General features: G+C 35.4%; 1 protein-coding gene across 1 annotated transcript in view; it reads right to left on the minus strand.

Moving 5' to 3' along the window:
* The window catches only part of Mct1 (Monocarboxylate transporter 1), a 227,302-nt gene that overhangs the window by 15,289 nt on the left and 191,874 nt on the right, over positions 1-20,139 (minus strand). The window contains exons 5-6 of the mRNA XM_081768997.1: positions 8,105-8,816; positions 6,003-6,225 (exon numbers count right to left, since the gene is read on the minus strand). Of these exons, the coding sequence (XP_081625123.1) occupies positions 6,003-6,225; positions 8,105-8,816 (935 nt within the window). The remainder of the gene's footprint in view (positions 1-6,002; positions 6,226-8,104; positions 8,817-20,139) is intronic.

Consider the following 20,139-nt stretch of genomic DNA (forward strand, 5'->3'; position numbering starts at 1 on the left):
TTTATTTTATTTTATCTATCTATTTTTGGAAAGCAGTTGGTGTAAGGTTTTATCGTATTCTGTCTTTTTTCTTTCTTCTGCATTACTATTTAGTTTGAAATACTTCACACACTATATATTAGCAATTCAATTGGGTTTTAGTAAAATGATTACACTTTTAGTGATATAATTGAGGTATGGTTTAAGAGACCAATTATCTTTCATTTTATAGGTATTAAATCACATCACACTAGGTGTACTTAAGTTGAGAAACTCTTCATTATGTACAGCAATATCTCTATGGTAGAAAGTTAATAAATTTTGACACTCATGTTCAACTAGAAGTGAAGCCAATAAAGGACATAAAAAAAGAGATGCCAAAGACTAGTTCCTAATCAGCACAAGAAACTTACTATCATATGTATTCTGTTTTTAACTCAGAGTATTAGTATCATTTGTTCCCATGAAACACACAAGGAAATTACAAGGAGTTATCCTAAAGAAAACTTTTAAAGACAATATTACTACCACAATTACTACTACTACTACTTCTACTACTACTACTACTACTACTACTACTACTACTTCTACTACTACTACTACTACTACTACTACTGCTACTACTACTACTACTACTACTGTTACTAAATAATAATAATAATAATAATAATAATAATAATAATAATAATAATAATAATAATAATAATAATAAATTCATTGCAAAACCATTATAAACCATGATATACTGGCGAAACAGGCTAAAAGATTTTAAAAATTTCCAACTGTTTATGGCTAGCTGTAAAGCAGAAGGCCGAAATCTGCCACAGACGAAAGCACATTCACTGTAGTTCTATCCTACTAAAAGAGATAGAATCCTACTAAAAGTGTCGGTAGTATACTATTATTAAAAGTAGTATATATCGAAAAATATCCATTGCATTGTACACAAGAACAAATGACATCCATTCAAGATGTAATCGCTGCCTACAAGAAATGAATTGTGTTTTGTAAATGGATATAGGGAAAGTTGTTTTGTTTTTACAATCGATACTGATTGGCTTCAACTTTGAGGTGTGAGAATGGCAAATACAAATATTGAAATTTTATTAACAATGAAGAGTGAGGCATCAGAAGGGGCTGACAAATATTTCGAAGTGGAGGGGCAAAAGACAATATCAGATCGTACAACCCAGAACGTTTCAAACGCTTCAAGTCTGGTGATTTGTCTCTTTAAATTAAGGTCAGAATTTGAGGCACCATTATTGTTGATTATAATCTATATTATAAAATTGAAAGTGACTATGTTTGTGACTCTTAATCTCTTAAACCGTCCGATCGATTTCAATCAAGTTTTCAACGTAGATGCTGTTCTGGGAGTGTTTTTAGCTATTTACTTTGACAGTAGAACTTAGGGGAGGGGGAGGGGAGGAGGAGAACACACAAAAATAAATAAAACTTAATAACTCTTGAACCACCTGACCGATTTCGATCACATTTTCAATGTAGATGAGTTTTGGAACTGGGATGATTTTTATTATTTCATTTTGGCGGAGCAACGTAGGGGAGGGGTGAAGGGGAGATATACAAAAATCAATAAATATAAAAATAAAAGTGACTATGTTCGTGAATTAATTATTTTAGAGCCACCCGATTGATCTCAATCAAATTTTCAACATATATGAAGTTCAAAGCTGGGAAGTTTTCTACCGTTTCATTTTGACAGAAGAACTTAGGAGAGGGGGAGGGGAGGATACAGATATATAAAAATAAATAAAACTTAATAACTCTTGAACCACCCAACCGATCTCGACCAAATTTTCAACATAGATGGCGTTCGGGACTGGGATAATTTTTATCATTTAACTTTAGCGGTGCAACGTGGGAGAGGGGGAGGGGGAAGCGTTTATATATATATATATATATTTGTGTGTGTGTGTGTAAAAAATAAAAATGAAAGTGACTATCTATGTGACTTCACTCTTGAACCACCTGATCGATCTCGATCAAATTTTCAACATAGATGAGATTCGGGCCTGGAATGGTATTTATCTATTCACTTTGACGATAGAACTTAGGGAGGAGGTAGGAGGGGGAGATATATAAAAATAAATAAAACTTAATAACTCTTGAACCAAAGGACCGATCTCGATCAAATTTTCAACACAGATGAAGTTCGAACATGAGACGATTTTTGTCGTATCACTTTGAGGATGTATCGTAAAGGAGGGGGAAGACATTTACAAATGATCGAAAATTACCGATATTAGTGTCGAATCTATAGTTTTTGAGGTTCGCTGAGATGAACAGTGACACTTTTGATGCCATTTAAATCCAAATTCAGCCCAGCAAAAATTGTGGGAGGGTATATATATATAATCAAAATGACCAATATCAAGGAGCGCTTTAGTACTAGTAAAAAGTGACTGACTAACGAAACATATTACTATCTTTTTTCAATTTAACCCAGCGAAGCGGGTAATTGATGCTAGTGCATTATAAGTGAATGAGAGCAGAATCGAATCAGAAGAGTCTAGGTATGGAAGAATACCGTATGCTGAATTTTATACTGAGAAAACATATGGAAGTTTATGACAGCTCCGCTCCGCTATTATTTCACCAGGGTAAAAGAGAACTGACAAGTGGAAATTTGCATAACTCTGCTTAAAACTTTGGATCTATTGTTTTTCAAACGTATAGGAACATATGATGAAAAGTGGTTTTACTTACAAAATCAAGACAATTGGAAACAGTAGGTAGGTCATGGGAAATCAACGAAACCGGTTGCCAAATAGGGACTATGCAAAGAAAAGTTTCTGCTCAGTGTTTGGCGGAAATTTGAGCAAGTTATTAATTTTAAAATAATCCCAAATAATCAACTGACCATCTCTGATCTTTATTGCCAAAATCTGGAAAGAAAGTATGCCCTTTTACATGAGAAATATGATGTTATCCATAAAGGATGAACAATTTTTCAACATGAATACGACCGTCTTTACACCATTAGAAAAACTGACCAAAAATAAAGAATCTAAAAGGAAGTGAACATTTTGCTTCGTTTGCCATGTAGTCAGGATCTTGGTCATTATAATTATCACACATTCCGGTCTATGGTATTTTTTTTTTTTTTTTTTTCGTGGGCACACCTTGTTTCTGTTAATGGTTAGAGATAGCGAGTCGCAAAATTTTACACCAAATCCCAGGGAGTGGTAACAACAAGGAACACAACAAAAATATGGGAGGAAATTGTTAATGAAATAGCTACACTTTGATTTGTATCATTATTTGTATGCTGTTTTAATAAAAATGATGTTATTGTAAAGCAAGAATACATCGACACACACAAGTAATTTAAGTAAGAGCCTCAATTATAAACCCGAAAAAAGTAAATAAAGTAGGCTTAAAATTCCAATAATCAAGTAGAAATAGAAGGAAAAAAAATATAACAACACAGTATTTTGAAAATAATGAAAATGTAAAGACATATTAATCAAATTGACTGATTGCTAAATTATAAAAGTAAAGCAAAATGATTCTTAATTCATTAATGTAGATAAAAACAGCTTGCTATACGTTTATTACACCATGTGCATGTCTCATTATGGGGATTCGATAAACACAAGTGTACAATTACCAATGATAAAAGTTAAATAATTATCACTATATAGTTTTGAATTTCATATTTTGCGTTTCTTGTCGTTAATACTATACATATATTGCTACTATATATATATATATATATATATATATATATATATATATATATATATATATATATATATATATATTACACATAGCGATGACATCAAAGAACCTTCTCGAAAATAATCCGAACTTTTCTATATTTTACCATTACTTTTATCACTTATCAAATAATGTATTACGCTTGATACTTGTTGTGCAGTTTAGTTGACTGATAATTTTTCATGCAAGTACATTTACTACTCCAATTCACAAATATGCTTGATAAAATATGATCAACGAACTTGAGGAAGATTTTTTTAAAACAATAAGTCTTTCCTTGCGGAAAATTCAAACGTACTTAAAAATAAAAGTAAAAATATTTGTCAGATTTGCTAAGTACTTGACTGAACAATAAATATTGATATATTTTTTAAAACATTTTATCTGTGATTTCGGCGTTGAAAGATAAGATATTATTTATACGTATATATAAAAAGTGATTGCAGTGAAGCACAAGGTGTCTCTGATGCTTCTACTAGGAGATGTTATTTTATATAAAATTCAGGAATGAAGAAGCAGATATGATTTCTATATATGGTTATGTAAGAAATAATCAGCTTTAACTTACGTTAATTAGATCGGCAAATGAACTTTGTGTTACCTCTTAACTTTTGTATTCGATTATGATGGCCAAGAAAATTATTCTGATTTTATCTGATGTTATTATCAGTAAATATTTGTAACTGATAAACCTCCAACGAAAGAGGTTAACCTGAAACGCATTAAATCTCATAATTTTATATTGCTAATAGTTTGATGCTTGTGTGTTACGATAATCATTCTTACATACAGTACCAATGATAGTAATACAAGTTCTCTGTCACGGTTTGCTATCTTTCTTGACCTAACTCAAATTCTGAGTTAAACACCGAACAACGAGGTAAACGAGCAGTGATGAAATAATAATCAATAGATTTTAAAAATATCCATTATCGATTAGAAATATAAGAAGCATATACAGAAGAGAATTTGCAGTAATGTTATTTATAGAAAGGGCGTGTATTCAGAGGACATTACATTATGACATAGGAAAGAAATGACATCGTCAATTTAACACCCCCATGTTTATGCTATTTAGGTTAAAGTAGACGGGTGCGTAATGAAAGTAAGAGATTACGAAATTATTTGTGGCATGAAAACGTGAGACACGAGTTGGTAACGCACATATAATTATACAGGGTGTTTCAAAGCAACACCGACAACGTCTGGGAGGTGATTCCTGACATCAAAGTAAGACAAAAAGTATAGATCAACCTGGGTGCACAAATGCTTCCTTTCGAAGTTATAGGCTGCCAAAAACATGAAAAAATGAACTTTAAAGGTTCATAGCTCCAAGACTACGGGATCTACTGTAGTCGGATCAAAACTCCACTTAGGAACTAATATGTGCACTATTCAAAAATACGTCTTTCAGAATCCTAAGGTACCCATACAACAATTTTTATAGAGGCTGTTTGGTTACGGGCATATAATTTGAAGTACTCACCAACTTACTCTATAAAAATTGTTCCGGAAGCATTGCAGGATTTTGAAACATGGATATTTGGATAGGGCACATACTAGTTCCTATATAAAGTCTTGGTCCGACAACGGTAGGTCCCATAGTATTGGAGCTATGGATATTTAAAATTCTTTTTTTTTTTTTTTTTTCATGTTTTCGGCAGCCTTTAACTCCGAAAGGAAGCATTTTTGCACCCAGGTTGGTCTATACTTTTTGTCTTACCGTGGTGTCAGGAATCATCTCCCATACATTGTCGGTGTTGTTTTGAAACACCCTGTAGAAATAAAAGATAAGATATAAAATAATAAAGCATAGTAGAAAAAGAAATGTAGGTAAATCATAAATTAAGAAAAATAGTTTGAAGAACTTAAATCGGAATAATATCAGATAATGATATATTTAATTTTAACACTTAATAATTTAACTATATTTAATTTTAATCTTAGTACTTTCAGGAATACATTTCACTTTTACATTACATTCGTAATATTAAATCTCTAGTTGCACAGTTTTACTATATTACTTATAATGCTATGTTATTAGATAAGATATTTCTCTTGTAGTACACATAAAATGAAATAAACTTAACAGATTGTAACTTACGTTGCCATAACGTATAAAAATATATTGTGTGATTTTCATTTACTAATACAAATAAGTATATACATTACAGTATACAATCGAAAGAGGTACTTAAATAAGTAAGTATATTAATCAAAATGATCTGAACTGAACAGAAAACCTAATCATTATAATTAAACGATTACATGTATGTACTTACCACAATATATACAAAAGGCACGTAGAACCCAATGCTTGTGCAAAAATTGGAGATTGTAAACATGATAAAGATAGGATCTTTGAGCAGTGAGAAGTCCAGCATCTCTTGAAGCGTATCTTTTGTTTCTTTCGAACACGGTACACAGCCACATACTGTTGTAGATTCTATATGTTTTTCCTCCGGCTTTCGAGACATGAGATCTTGGAACAGCTTTGGATTGGACCTGTAGTAGCAACAGCACAAACAACTATAGAGACAACAATTATGAAATCTATTTTCCTAGTACTGGCAAAATAATTTATTTTGTTCCCATACAACAGCCCTATACAGAAAGATTATTAAGAATATACAAAAAGAAAACTTAAAACAAAACAAAAGTATAAGTCGAAAAATAACATTCAGTGTAAATGGTAGCAGTTGGTTGACAGGAGAAAACTGAAAATAAAAGGAAACAAGCTTTCGATTAGCTAAAAACGTTGTTCAGCAGAAAGGAAAAAGAAAGAATCTTAATTAAGAAAAATAGAATTTCAATAACAATTTTTGAAAGTTACTTTTATCAAAAGTATAATATCTGCATTTCACTTTAAAGAAATACTTTTATTTTAGATGTTATATGCTGTAGAGAGCTTCTAGAAAAGGTTCGTGCGAACACTCAGACAGTAAGAATATCTATTCCCTATTTTCCTTTCTTTCAGATTAAATAAGTACGTACATAAAAGATGCTACCAAGAAAAGATTGAAATTATTCCCAGCTGGATGTGGTATTTGTGAGCTATTGGTAACAACGTCACTTTAAGGTATGAATAGATCGGAAAAACTAATCGAACAGTTGTAACTTAAGATTAAATAATGCACTGATTCTCGTATATAGCTTTCTGAAGCTACGTGCAACTTTCTTCCTTTAGCTTGTAGCGACAAAATTTAAATTTTTGCCATTGTAAAGCTATGTAGAACTTTCTTCCTTTAACTTGTAGCGACAAAATTTAAGTATTTATGATTGTGAAGCTATGTGTAGCTTGTAGCGACAAAATTTAAATTTTTATCAATGTAACTTCTTTCAAGAGCTATCACTAAATGGAGCCAATAGCATGATCTTACAATCTACAGTTCTCACCACTATTTCTTTTATATTACTTTATAACTATTGTATATCAGTCGAAAAATAATATTAATCAGTATGTACATAAATATAGATTCTCAAGTAACTATTATTACACATAACTTTGATACTTCCAATATTTTATCTATTTTTGTAAATGACTGTTATTATTTTTTAAAATACTTTTTATCTAAATTGAATCATGCATTTTTGGTCGATCTGCAAATTAATATTCTAATAATAGTAACATGTGAATATCTTATTGTTTTAGGAAACAAAGTATTGAAATAGTTTTTTACTCGATGAAATAGGTTAATATAACAATGCACAAAATAAAATATTAGTTTTAATTTCTATCTATGATTTGTATTTAAGATAGAAAAGTAGCACTATATTGAAACCTTCATAGAAAAGGAACATTATATTGAAAACTTCTAAATTTGAACACAAATTAAATAAACGCACTCAACCGTATAATGTGCGGCAATTAGTTATAAAAAGGATCTTTGTTCTACTTTAAACATGTGTGTTCTTTGAAAATTAGTTAGTCAATTTCAGCGTTTTATTACTTCAGAATACTTTTGTGCATTCGTGGGCTGTCTCAGTAAACCGTCATGTTCAGAAAAAAAATGCTATATTATTAATGAAATAGCATAGGTAAATGTCACAATATTTTCCTGTATATTTATTGCTCTTATTCTTAGAAAAAGTTCTAGGAGATATGGTAAAGAAAAAACATCAAACTATATGTATGCTAACAAAGATTTTATTTATTTTCAAACAAGTGTAATTGTTATTGTTCCCAGATTGCTTTTCCAAATTCATCATTTTAATTTTAACATTCCTACATTCTGTCATCTTACTTGCATGGTGAAGTAAACTGTTCTAAGAACTCGAAGGATTGTGATTCTATATGCTCTAATTGCAACAAATTTCAATTGTAATGGTACGTAAAAGAAAACAATTATTTACACTGTACTATTAATGAACTAGAAAATCTTACCTGTATTGTGGAATGTTAACAAGGCTACCCCTGTAGAAAATATCTGGACGGCACATCAGTCCACTCCCTACACCAGCTCGTGAATGGAGGCCCTGGCTGCCAAAGATTAAAGACTTCGCAGGAGAGTCAGGTTCCTGTACTGTAATTAGTACAGGCTGACTAAGTGCCATTCGCGCCACTTCTGAATACTTCCCTTCTGGTAGAAATAAGTGTTTTTTATCAGTTTTTTCAAAGGTGGGGGAGGAGAAATTTCCAGTGCTGTGGTTTCGTTGAATATCAACAGAGTTTGGTGAAAGTGTCGCCAGGTGGAGGTGATGATCTGAATTATTTCTTCGCACATCCGACAACAAATTGGTCGCAACATCCGAAGTTTTAAGATGTGACGTTGTACTTCCATTGCATTTGGACTTTGATTCACTGTCTAATAGCATATCTGATGTCCGCCATCTCCTTTGTTTTTTGGTTTTGGGTTTTGATTTTAATGGCCTGAAAAGTGCTCCAAAGATTACACAATTCAACACAACAGCTGCAATGATAAGTAGTGCTCCTCGCCATCCGTACTCTTCTATTAATAGTTTTACAATGGGAGCAAACACGAATGTTCCTAGGCCTGATCCACACACTGCTATTCCAGTAGCAAATGATCTCAGTTTCTCAAAATAACATGTAACACTTACAATTGCTGGTAAATAAACAAGCCCAAATCCTAGGCCTGTAAAAGAAAACCAAATATTAATTTATTATCAATAATAAGATATAATATGCAGTATATTTTTCATATGATTAAGGTACATATAACATATAAATTAACACTTTAAGAAAGTTTTTTTTTTTTAAAAAAAGAAAGAAAATCTTTCATGAGCATAATTGAATAACTTAAAACTATAGCGTAATAGTCTATCTTCTCTGAGATAGACACATGGCGTACATTCAACCGTCTTATCATTTACTTTCTTATGCTTAAATTTAGGTTAGCTTAGGTATGCTTAAGTTTTAGGTTTAATTATATACCTCTATAATCGGAAACACACTTAATTGTTTGCATACTTCCACAAAACATTCAAACACCAAATTTTGCATACTTGTTCGCCATGGGATGTGAGTAATGGGAAAATTCCGATATCACGAAAAAGGCGACATTTTCCATGTAAATGAAGTGTCGAAAATTTTCGTCGTTTCGAAATGCTGGTTTTTAGGGTAGTTCCGCACAAGATAGAAACGTCATATTGTGTCAGGCAGTGAAGCTAGGAACATAGTTTATGATAGAAAAAAGAGCATTAAAATTCGTTTTCGTTTCGCGGCGCAAATCGAAAAAATGTGAAATTTGTAATGGCTGTATGTAGGACGTTGAAATTTCGAGGTGATGTTTATTCTGATGCGTAGTTTGTGAATCCGCCCTTAAACTTGAAAAAAATAGTCATGTTCGGTGTAAGAAAGTGCTAGGAATGTTATAAGGGGGCGTCTAATTCTACACAACTTGTAGATATGGTGGAATCACGAAATTGCGTTGAAGTGTGTAGATTACAGGGGATGTGAGGGGAAAAATCCGACATGTTGGAGAAGTCGCCATCTTCGATTCAAAATGGCGGCTCAAAAATTTGTAACCATGAAAATTGTAAGTTGTGCTCTTGGTAGGTAAGCCAGGTTTCGCTATGTTATTAAGGACGTAGTTCAGTTTAAGGGAAGAAACAAATCATTGGAGAAGTCGCCATCTTGAATGCAAAATTGCCATATTTTTGAATTGCCTTCATTTGGACTCTTATGTGGTATATTGAAGAGAATAAAACAAACAGAATTCAACGTAGTAAGTTCGCTCCGCGGTAAAGTGTCTGCTTTCCGAGTAGCAGGTCTGGGTTCGATTCCCCGCCGAACCTTGTTTTATCTAACGTTTTTTTCTTATCACGTTGCTTCGTTTTATCAAAATAGTTTCTGTTGGCATTGAGTGAACAAAATATTTTCGTTATTACAGACATAGACGAAAAGAATATACTTATACACTAACTGTTGAAATCGTCTCGAAACTAGGCAGTATGTTCGTGTAAAGTTTCGAGACGATACTGAAGTATTTAAAATCAAACATATGCAGCTTTGGAAATGGAGCATCACCAGTGTCTCTATCGGAAGCAATGTTCGGGGGGAAGTATTACCCCGGGGGCACTGCTCATAACATTTTATTTGTTACTGTATTATGAACGTATTATTTTGATCTCGCCAGGGGCGCTCTGAGGAGGCAGTGTAGCCCTAAAAGAGTCTGAAAGAAACATTGGGCCTTATTTTCAGGATATAGTGTCCATACAAGACAACAATACATTTTGTCTCGCGACAACAGTGTCTACTTCAAACCGGAAACGATTGCAAAATATCTCTCTCCCCTTTTATGTCCCTCGTTAAGATACATGCGAATACCAAATTTGAAGTGAATAGCACAAAGGGAAAGTATAAAATATTAATTTTAAGGAAATACGCACACACACAGGGACGTACGCAGGGGGTGGGTCCTTGAGGTCCGGACCACCCCCGAAATCCAACTTTTGTGTAAATTTAGCCTAATTTTTGGGACAAGTTTAGGAATTTCAATATAAAATACACTGATATTGAGTTTGGACCCCTCCCGAAATAAATTCCTGCGTACGCCACTGCACACACACGCTTATACACACACACACAAATGGGCACCTCTTGAAAATTGTCTCGTCGGCAGCGTACATATTTATAAGATACGAGGAAAAGTGCCCCTTTCGATTTAATAGCTTTAGTTGTGGGTGCGGTTGGAATGAAGTGCCGTATACAATAGAGTCAAGCTTATTTTCAATCACCTATGCTATAAAAATAAACTTTCGAAGAAGGAAAATGTGAGAGAAAAACTTGCTGGGAATCGAACCCAGGTCTTCTACACAGTAGGCTCACGTCTTTCCCCTACACTACTCAATTCCTTATATTTGGTACTTCCTACTTACTGCGCACATAAAACTGGTACGTAGCGGGCCCGCGTCTGTGGAATTATATACCTCTATAATCGGAAACACACTTAATTGTTTGCATACTTCCACAAAACATACAAACACCAAATTTTGCATACTTGTTCGCCATGGGATGTGAGTAATGGGAAAATTCCGATATCACGAAAAAGGCGACATTTTCCATGTAAATGAAGTGTCGAAATTTTTCGTCGTTTCGAAATGCTGGGTTTTAGAGTAGTTCCGCACACCATAGAAACGTCATATTTTGTCAGGCAGTGAAGCTAGGAACATAGTTTATGATAGAAAAAAGAGCATTAAAATTCGTTTTCGTTTCGCGGCGCAAATCGAAACAATGTGAAATTTGTAATGGCAGTATGTAGGACGTTGAAATTTCGAGGTGATGTTTATTCTGATGCGTAGTTTGCGAATCCGCCCTTAAACTTGAAAAAAATAGTCATGTTCGGTGTAAGAAAGTGCTAGGAATGTTATAAGGGTGCGTCTAATTCTACAAAACTTGTAGATATGTTGGAATCACGAAATTGCGTTCAAGTGTGTAGATTACAGGGCATGTGAGGGGAAAAATCCGACATGTTGGAAAAGTCGCCATCTTCGATTCAAAATGGCGGCTCAAAAATTTGTAACCATGAAAATTGTAAGTTGTGCTCTTGGTAGGTAAGCCAGGTTTCGCTATGTTATTAAGGACGTAGTTCAGTTTAAGTGAAGAAACAAATCATTGGAGAAGTCGCCATCTTGAATGCAAAATTGCCATATTTTTGAATTGCCTTCATTTGGACTCTTATGTGGTATATTGAGGAGAATAAAACAAACAGAATTCAAGGTAGTAAGTTAGCTCCGCGGTAAAGTGTCTGCTTTCTGAGTAGCAGGTCTGGGTTCGATTCCCCGCCGAACCTTGTTTTATCTAACGTTTTTTTTCTTATCACGTTGCTTCGTTTTATCAAAATAGTTTCTGTTGGCATTGCGTGAACAAAATATTTTCGTTATTACAGACATAGACGAAAATAATATATTTATACACTAACTGTTGATATCGTCTCGAAACTAGGCAGTATGTTCGTGTAAAGTTTCGAGACGATACTGAAGTATTTAAAATCAAACATATGCAGCTTTGGAAATGGAGCATCACCAGTGTCTCTATCGGAAGCAATGTTCGGGGGGAAGTATAACCCCGGGGGCACTGCTGATAACATTCTATTTGTTACTGTATTATGAACGTATTATTTTGATCTCGGCAGGGGCGCTCTGAGGAGGCAGTGTAGCCCAAAAAGAGTCTGAAAGAAACATTGGGCCTTATTTTCAGGATATAGTGTCCATACAAGACAACAATACATTTTGTCTCGCGACAACAGTGTCTACTTCAAACCGGAAACGATTGCAAAATATCTCTCTCCCCTTTTTATGTCCCTCGTTAAGATACATGCGAATACCAAATTTGAAGTGAATAGCACAAAGGGAAAGTATAAAATATTAATTTTAAAGAAATACGCACACACACAGGGACGTACGCAGGGGGTGGGTCCTTGAGGTCCGGACCACCCCCGAAATCCAACTTTTGTGTAAATTTAGCCTAATTTTTGGGACAAGTTTAGGAATTTCAATATAAAATACACTGATATTGAGTTTGGACCCCTCCCGAAATAAATTCCTGCGTACGCCACTGCACACACACGCTTATACACACACACACAAATGGGCACCTCTTGAAAATTGTCTCGTCGGCAGCGTACATATTTATAAGATACGTGGAAAAGTGTCCCTTTCGATTTAATAGTTTTAGTTGTGGGTGCTGTTGGAATGAAATGCCGTATACAATAGAGTCAAGCTTATTTTCAATCACCTATGCTATAAAAATAAACTTTCGAAGAAGGAAAATGTGAAAGAAAAACTTGCTGGGAATCGAACCCAGGTCTTCTACACAGTAGGCTCACGTCTTTCCCCTACACTACTCAATTCCTTATATTTGGTACTTCCTACTTACTGCGCACATAATACTGGTACGTAGCGGGCCCGCGTCTGTGGAATTATATACCTCTAAAGTCGGAAACACACTTAATTGTTTGCATACTTCCACAAAACATACAAACACCAAATTTTGCATACTTGTTCGTCATGGGATGTGAGTAATGGGAAAATTCCGATATCACGAAAAAGGCGACATTTTCCATGTAAATGAAGTGTCGAAATTTTTCGTCGTTTCGAAATGCTGGTTTTTAGGGTAGTTCCGCACACCATAGAAACGTAATATTTTGTCAGGCAGTGAAGCTAGGCACATAGTTTATGATAGAAAAAAAGAGCTTTAAAATTCGTTTTCGTTTCGCGGCGCAAATCGAAAAAATGTGAAATTTGTAATGGCTGTATCTAGGATGTTGAAATTTCGAAGTGATGTTTATTCTGATGCGTAGTTTGCGAATCCGCCCTTAAACTTGAAAAAAATAGTCATGTTCGGTGTAAGAAAGTGCTAGGAATGTCATAAGGGGGCGTCTAATTCTACACAACTTGTAGATATGGCGGAATCACGAAATTGCGTTCAAGTGTGTAGAGTACAACGCATGTGTGGGGAAAAATCCGACATGTTGGAAAAGTCTTCATCTTCGATTCAAAATGGCTGCTCTAAAATTTGTAAGCATGAAAATTGTAAGTTGTGCTCTTGGTAGGTAAGCCAGGTTTCGCTATGTTATTAAGGACGTAGTTCAGTTTAAGTGAAGAAACAGATCATTGGAGAAGTCGCCATCTTGAATTCAAAATTGCCATATTTTTGAATTGCCTTCATTTGGACTCTTATGTGTTATATTGAGGAGAATAGAACAAACAGATTTCAACGTAGTAAGTTAGCTCCGCGGTAAAGTGTTTGCTTTCTGAGTAGCACGTCTGGCTTCGAATCCTCGCAGACCTTGTTCTCTCTTGCGTTTTTTTTCTTATCACGTTGCTTCATTTTACCAAATAGTTTCTGTTGGCATTGCGTGAACAAAATATTTTCTTTATTACAGACATAGACGGAAAGGATATATTTATACGCTAACTGTTGAGATGGTCTCGAAACTAGCAGCATGTTCGTGTAAAGTTTCGAGACGATACTGAAGTATTTAAAATCAATCATATGTAGGTTTGAAAATGGAGATCCCCAGTGTCTCTATCGGAAGCAATGTTCGGGGGAGGGGAGTATTACCCCGGGGGCACTGCTGATAACATTCTATTTGTTATTGTATTATAAACGTATTATTTTGATCTTGCCAGGGGAGCTCTGAGGAGGCAGTGTCCACCAAAAAGAGTCTGAAAGAAACATTGGGCATCATTTTCACGATATAGTGTCCATACAAGACAACAATACATTTTGTCTCGGAACAACAGTGTCTGCTTCAAACCGGAAACGATTGCAAAATATCTCTCTTCCCTTTTATGTTCCTAGTTAAGATACATGCGTATACCAAATTTGAAGTGAATACCACAAATGGAAAGTATGAAATATTAATTTTAAGGAAATACACACACAGGAGGACCACCCCCGAAATTCCAACTTTTGAGTAAATTTAGCCTAATTTTTGGGACAAGTTTAGTTATTTCAATATAAAATACACTGATATTGTGTATGGCCACACCCGAAATAAATTCCTGCGTACGCTACTGCGCACACACGCTCATACACACATACGAATGGGCACCTTTTGAAAATTGTCTCGTCGGCAGCGTACATAATTTTAATATATAAGATACGTGGAAAAGTGCCCTTTCGATTTAATAGTTTTCGTTGCGGGTCCGGTTGGAATAAATTGCCGTATATAATAAAGTCAAGCTTATTTTCAATCACCTATGCTATAAAAATAAACTTTAAAAGAAAGAAAAAGTGAGAGAAAAACTTGTTGGGAATCGAACCCAGCCCGTTTGCACAGTAGTCTCACGTCGTTCCCCTACACTACTCAATTCCTTAGATTTTAAACTATCTACTTACTGCTCACATAGTACTGGTACGTAGCGGGCCCGCGTCTGTGGAATTATATACCTCTAAAGTCGGAAACACACTTAATTGTTTGCATACTTCCACAAAACATACAAACACCAAATTTTGCATACTTGTTCGTCATGGGATGTGAGTAATGGGAAAATTCCGATATCACGAAAAAGGCGACATTTTCCATGTAAATGAAGTGTCGAAATTTTTCGTCGTTTCGAAATGCTGGTTTTTAGGGTAGTTCCGCACACCATAGAAACGTAATATTTTGTCAGGCAGTAAGGCTATGCACATAGTTTATGATAGAAAAAAGAGCTTTAAAATTCGTTTTCGTTTCGCGGCGCAAATCGAAAAAAATGTGAAGTTTGTAATGGCTGTATCTAGGATGTTGAAATTTCGAGGTGATGTTTATTCTGATGCGTAGTTTGCGAATCCGCCCTTAAACTTGAAAAAAAAGGTCATGTTCGGTATAAGAAAGTGCTAGGAATGTCATAAGGGGGCGTCTAATTCTACACAACTTGTAGATATGGTGGAATCACGAAATTGCGTTCAAGTGTGTAGAGTACAATGCATGTGTGGGGAAAAATCCGACATGTTGGAAAAGTCGTCATCTTCGATTCAAAATGGCTGCTCTTAAATTTGTAAGCATGAAAATTGTAAGTTGTGCTCTTGGTAGGTAAGCCAGGTTTCGCTATGTTATTAAGGACGTAGTTCAGTTTAAGTGAAGAAACAAATCATTGGAGAAATCGCCATCTTGAATTCAAAATTGCCATATTTTTGAATTGCCTTCATTTGGACTCTTATGTGTTATATTGAGGAGAATAGAACAAACAGATTTCAACGTAGTAAGTTAGCTCCGCGGTAAAGTGTTTGCTTTCTGAGTAGCAGGTCTGGCTTCGAATCCTAGCACACCTTGTTCTCTCTTGCGTTTTTTTTTCTTATCACGTTGCTTCATTTTACCAAATAGTTTCTGTTGGCATTGCGTGAACAAAATATTTTCGTTATTACAGACATAGACGGAAAGGATATATTTATACGCTAACTGTTGAGATGGTCTCGAAACTAGCAGCATGTTCGTGTAAAGTTTCGAGACGATACTGAAGTATTTAAAATCAATCATATGTAGGTTTGAAAATGGAGATCCCCAGTGTCTCTATCGGAAGCAATGTTCGGGGGAGGGGAGTATTACCCCGGGGGCACTGCTGATAACATTCTATTTGTTATTGTATTATAAACGTATTATTTTGATCTTGCCAGGGGAGCTCTGAGGAGGCAGTGTCCACCAAAAAGAGTCTGAAAGAAACATTGGGCATCATTTTCACGATATAGTGTCCATACAAGACAACAATACATTTTGTCTCGGAACAACAGTGTCTGCTTCAAACCGGAAACGATTGCAAAATATCTCTCTTCCCTTTTATGTTCCTAGTTAAGATACATGCGTATACCAAATTTGAAGTGAATACCACAAATGGAAAGTATGAAATATTAATTTTAAGGAAATACACACACATACAGGGACGTACGCAGGGGGTGGGTCCTGGGGGTGCGGACCACCCCCGAAATTCCAACTTTTGAGTAAATTTAGCCTAATTTTTGGGACAAGTTTAGTTATTTCAATATAAAATACACTGATATTGTGTATGGCCACACCCGAAATAAATTCCTGCGTACGCTACTGCGCACACACGCTCATACACACATACGAATGGGCACCTTTTGAAAATTGTCTCGTCGGCAGCGTACATAATTTTAATATATAAGATACGTGGAAAAGTGCCCTTTCGATTTAATAGTTTTCGTTGCGGGTCCGGTTGGAATAAATTGCCGTATATAATAAAGTCAAGCTTATTTTCAATCACCTATGCTATAAAAATAAACTTTAAAAGAAAGAAAAAGTGAGAGAAAAACTTGCTGGGAATCGAACCCAGCCTGTTTGCACAGTAGTCTCACGTCGTTCCCCTACACTACTCAATTCCTTAGATTTTAAACTATCTACTTACTGCTCACATAGTACTGGTACGTAGCGGGCCCGCGTCTGTGGAATTATATACCTCTAAAGTCTGAAACACACTTAATTGTTTGCATACTTCCACAAAACATACAAACACCAAATTTTGCATACTTGTTCGTCATGGGATGTGAGTAATGGGAAAATTCCGATATCACGAAAAAGGCGACATTTTCCATGTAAATGAAGTGTCGAAATTTTTCGTCGTTTCGAAATGCTGGTTTTTAGGGTAGTTCCGCACACCATAGAAACGTAATATTTTGTCAGGCAGTAAGGCTATGCACATAGTTTATGATAGAAAAAAGAGCTTTAAAATTCGTTTTCGTTTCGCGGCGCAAATCGAAAAAAATGTGAAGTTTGTAATGGCTGTATCTAGGATGTTGAAATTTCGAGGTGATGTTTATTCTGATGCGTAGTTTGCGAATCCGCCCTTAAACTTGAAAAAAAAGGTCATGTTCGGTATAAGAAAGTGCTAGGAATGTCATAAGGGGCGTCTAATTCTACACAACTTGTAGATATGGTGGAATCACGAAATTGCGTTCAAGTGTGTAGAGTACATTGCATGTGTGGGGAAAAATCCGACATGTTGGAAAAGTCGTCATCTTCGATTCAAAATGGCTGCTCTTAAATTTGTAAGCATGAAAATTGTAAGTTGTGCTCTTGGTAGGTAAGCCAGGTTTCGCTATGTTATTAAGGACGTAGTTCAGTTTAAGTGAAGAAACAAATCATTGGAGAAATCGCCATCTTGAATTCAAAATTGCCATATTTTTGAATTGCCTTCATTTGGACTCTTATGTGTTATATTGAGGAGAATAGAACAAACAGATTTCAACGTAGTAAGTTAGCTCCGCGGTAAAGTGTTTGCTTTCTGAGTAGCAGGTCTGGCTTCGAATCCTCGCAGACCTTGTTCTCTCTTGCGTTTGTTTTTCTTATCACCTTGCTTCATTTTACCAAATAGTTTCTGTTGGCATTGCGTGAACAAAATATTTTCGTTATTACAGACATAGACGGAAAGGATATATTTATACGCTAACTGTTGAGATGGTCTCGAAACTAGCAGCATGTTCGTGTAAAGTTTCGAGACGATACTGAAGTATTTAAAATCAATCATATGTAGGTTTGAAAATGGAGATCCCCAGTGTCTCTATCGGAAGCAATGTTCGGGGGAGGGGAGTATTACCCCGGGGGCACTGCTGATAACATTCTATTTGTTATTGTATTATAAACGTATTATTTTGATCTTGCCAGGGGCGCTCTGAGGAGGCAGTGTCCCCCAAAAAGAGTCTGAAAGAAACATTGGGCATCATTTTCACGATATAGTGTCCATACAAGACAACAATACATTTTGTCTCGGAACAACAGTGTCTGCTTCAAACCGGAAACGATTGCAAAATATCTCTCTTCCCTTTTATGTTCCTAGTTAAGATACATGCGTATACCAAATTTGAAGTGAATACCACAAATGGAAAGTATGAAATATTAATTTTAAGGAAATACACACACATACAGGGACGTACGCAGGGGGTGGGTCCTGGGGGTGCGGACCACCCCCGAAATTCCAACTTTTGAGTAAATTTAGCCTAATTTTTGGGACAAGTTTAGTTATTTCAATATAAAATACACTGATATTGTGTATGGCCACACCCGAAATAAATTCCTGCGTACGCTACTGCGCACACACGCTCATACACACATACGAATGGGCACCTTTTGAAAATTGTCTCGTCGGCAGCGTACATAATTTTAATATATAAGATACGTGGAAAAGTGCCCTTTCGATTTAATAGTTTTCGTTGCGGGTCCGGTCGGATTAAATTGCCGTATATAATAAAGTCAAGCTTATTTTCAATCACCTATGCTATAAAAATAAACTTTAAAAGAAAGAAAAAGTGAGAGAAAAACTTGCTGGGAATCGAACCCAGGCCTTTTGCACAGTAGTCTCACGTTGTTCCCCTACACTACTCAATTCCTTAGATTTTGGATTTCCTACTTTCTGCTCACATAATACTGGTACGTAACGGGCCCGCGTCTGTGGAATTATATACCTCTAAAGTCTGAAACACACTTAATTGTTTGCATACTTCCACAAAACATACAAACACCAAATTTTGCATACTTGTTCGTCATGGGATGTGAGTAATGGGAAAATTCCGATATCACGAAAAAGGCGACATTTTCCATGTAAATGAAGTGTCGAAATTTTTCGTCGTTTCGAAATGCTGGTTTTTAGGGTAGTTCCGCACACCACAGAAACGTAATATTTTGTCAGGCAGTGAAGCTAGGCACATAGTTTATGATAGAAAAAAGAGCTTTAAAATTCGTTTTCGTTTCGCGGCGCAAATCGAAAAAATGTGAAATTTGTAATGGCTCTATGTAGGACGTTGAAATTTCGAGGTGATGTTTATTCTGATGCGTAGTTTGCGAATCCGCCCTTAAACTTGAAAAAAAAAGGTCATGTTCGGTATAAGAAAGTGCTAGGAATGTCATAAGGGGGCGTCTAATTCTACACAACTTGTAGATATGGTGGAATCACGAAATTGCTTTCAAGTGTGTAGAGTACAACGCATGTGTGGGGAAAAATCCGACATGTTGGAAAAGTCGTCATCTTCGATTCAAAATGGCTGCTCTTAAATTTGTAAGCATGAAAATTGTAAGTTGTGCTCTTGGTAGGTAAGCCAGGTTTCGCTATGTTATTAAGGACGTAGTTCAGTTTAAGTGAAGAAACAAATCATTGGAGAAGTCGCCATCTTGAATTCAAAATTGCCATATTTTTGAATTGCCTTCATTTGGACCCTTATGTGTTATATTGAGGAGAATAGAACAAACAGATTTCAACGTAGTAAGTTAGCTCCGCGGTAAAGTGTTTGCTTTCTGAGTAGCAGGTCTGGCTTCGAATCCTCGCAGACCTTGTTCTCTCTTGCGTTTTTTTTTCTTATCACGTTGCTTCATTTTACCAAATAGTTTCTGTTGGCATTGCGTGAACAAAATATTTTCGTTATTACAGACATAGACGGAAAGCATATATATTTATACGCTAACTGTTGAGATGGTCTCGAAACTAGCAGCATGTTCGTGTAAAGTTTCGAGACGATACTGAAGT

The sequence above is a fragment of the Thermobia domestica genome, chromosome 8 (assembly GCF_964235325.1).
Source record: "Thermobia domestica chromosome 8, izTheDome1.hap1.1, whole genome shotgun sequence".
Lineage (NCBI taxonomy): Eukaryota > Metazoa > Arthropoda > Insecta > Zygentoma > Lepismatidae > Thermobia > Thermobia domestica.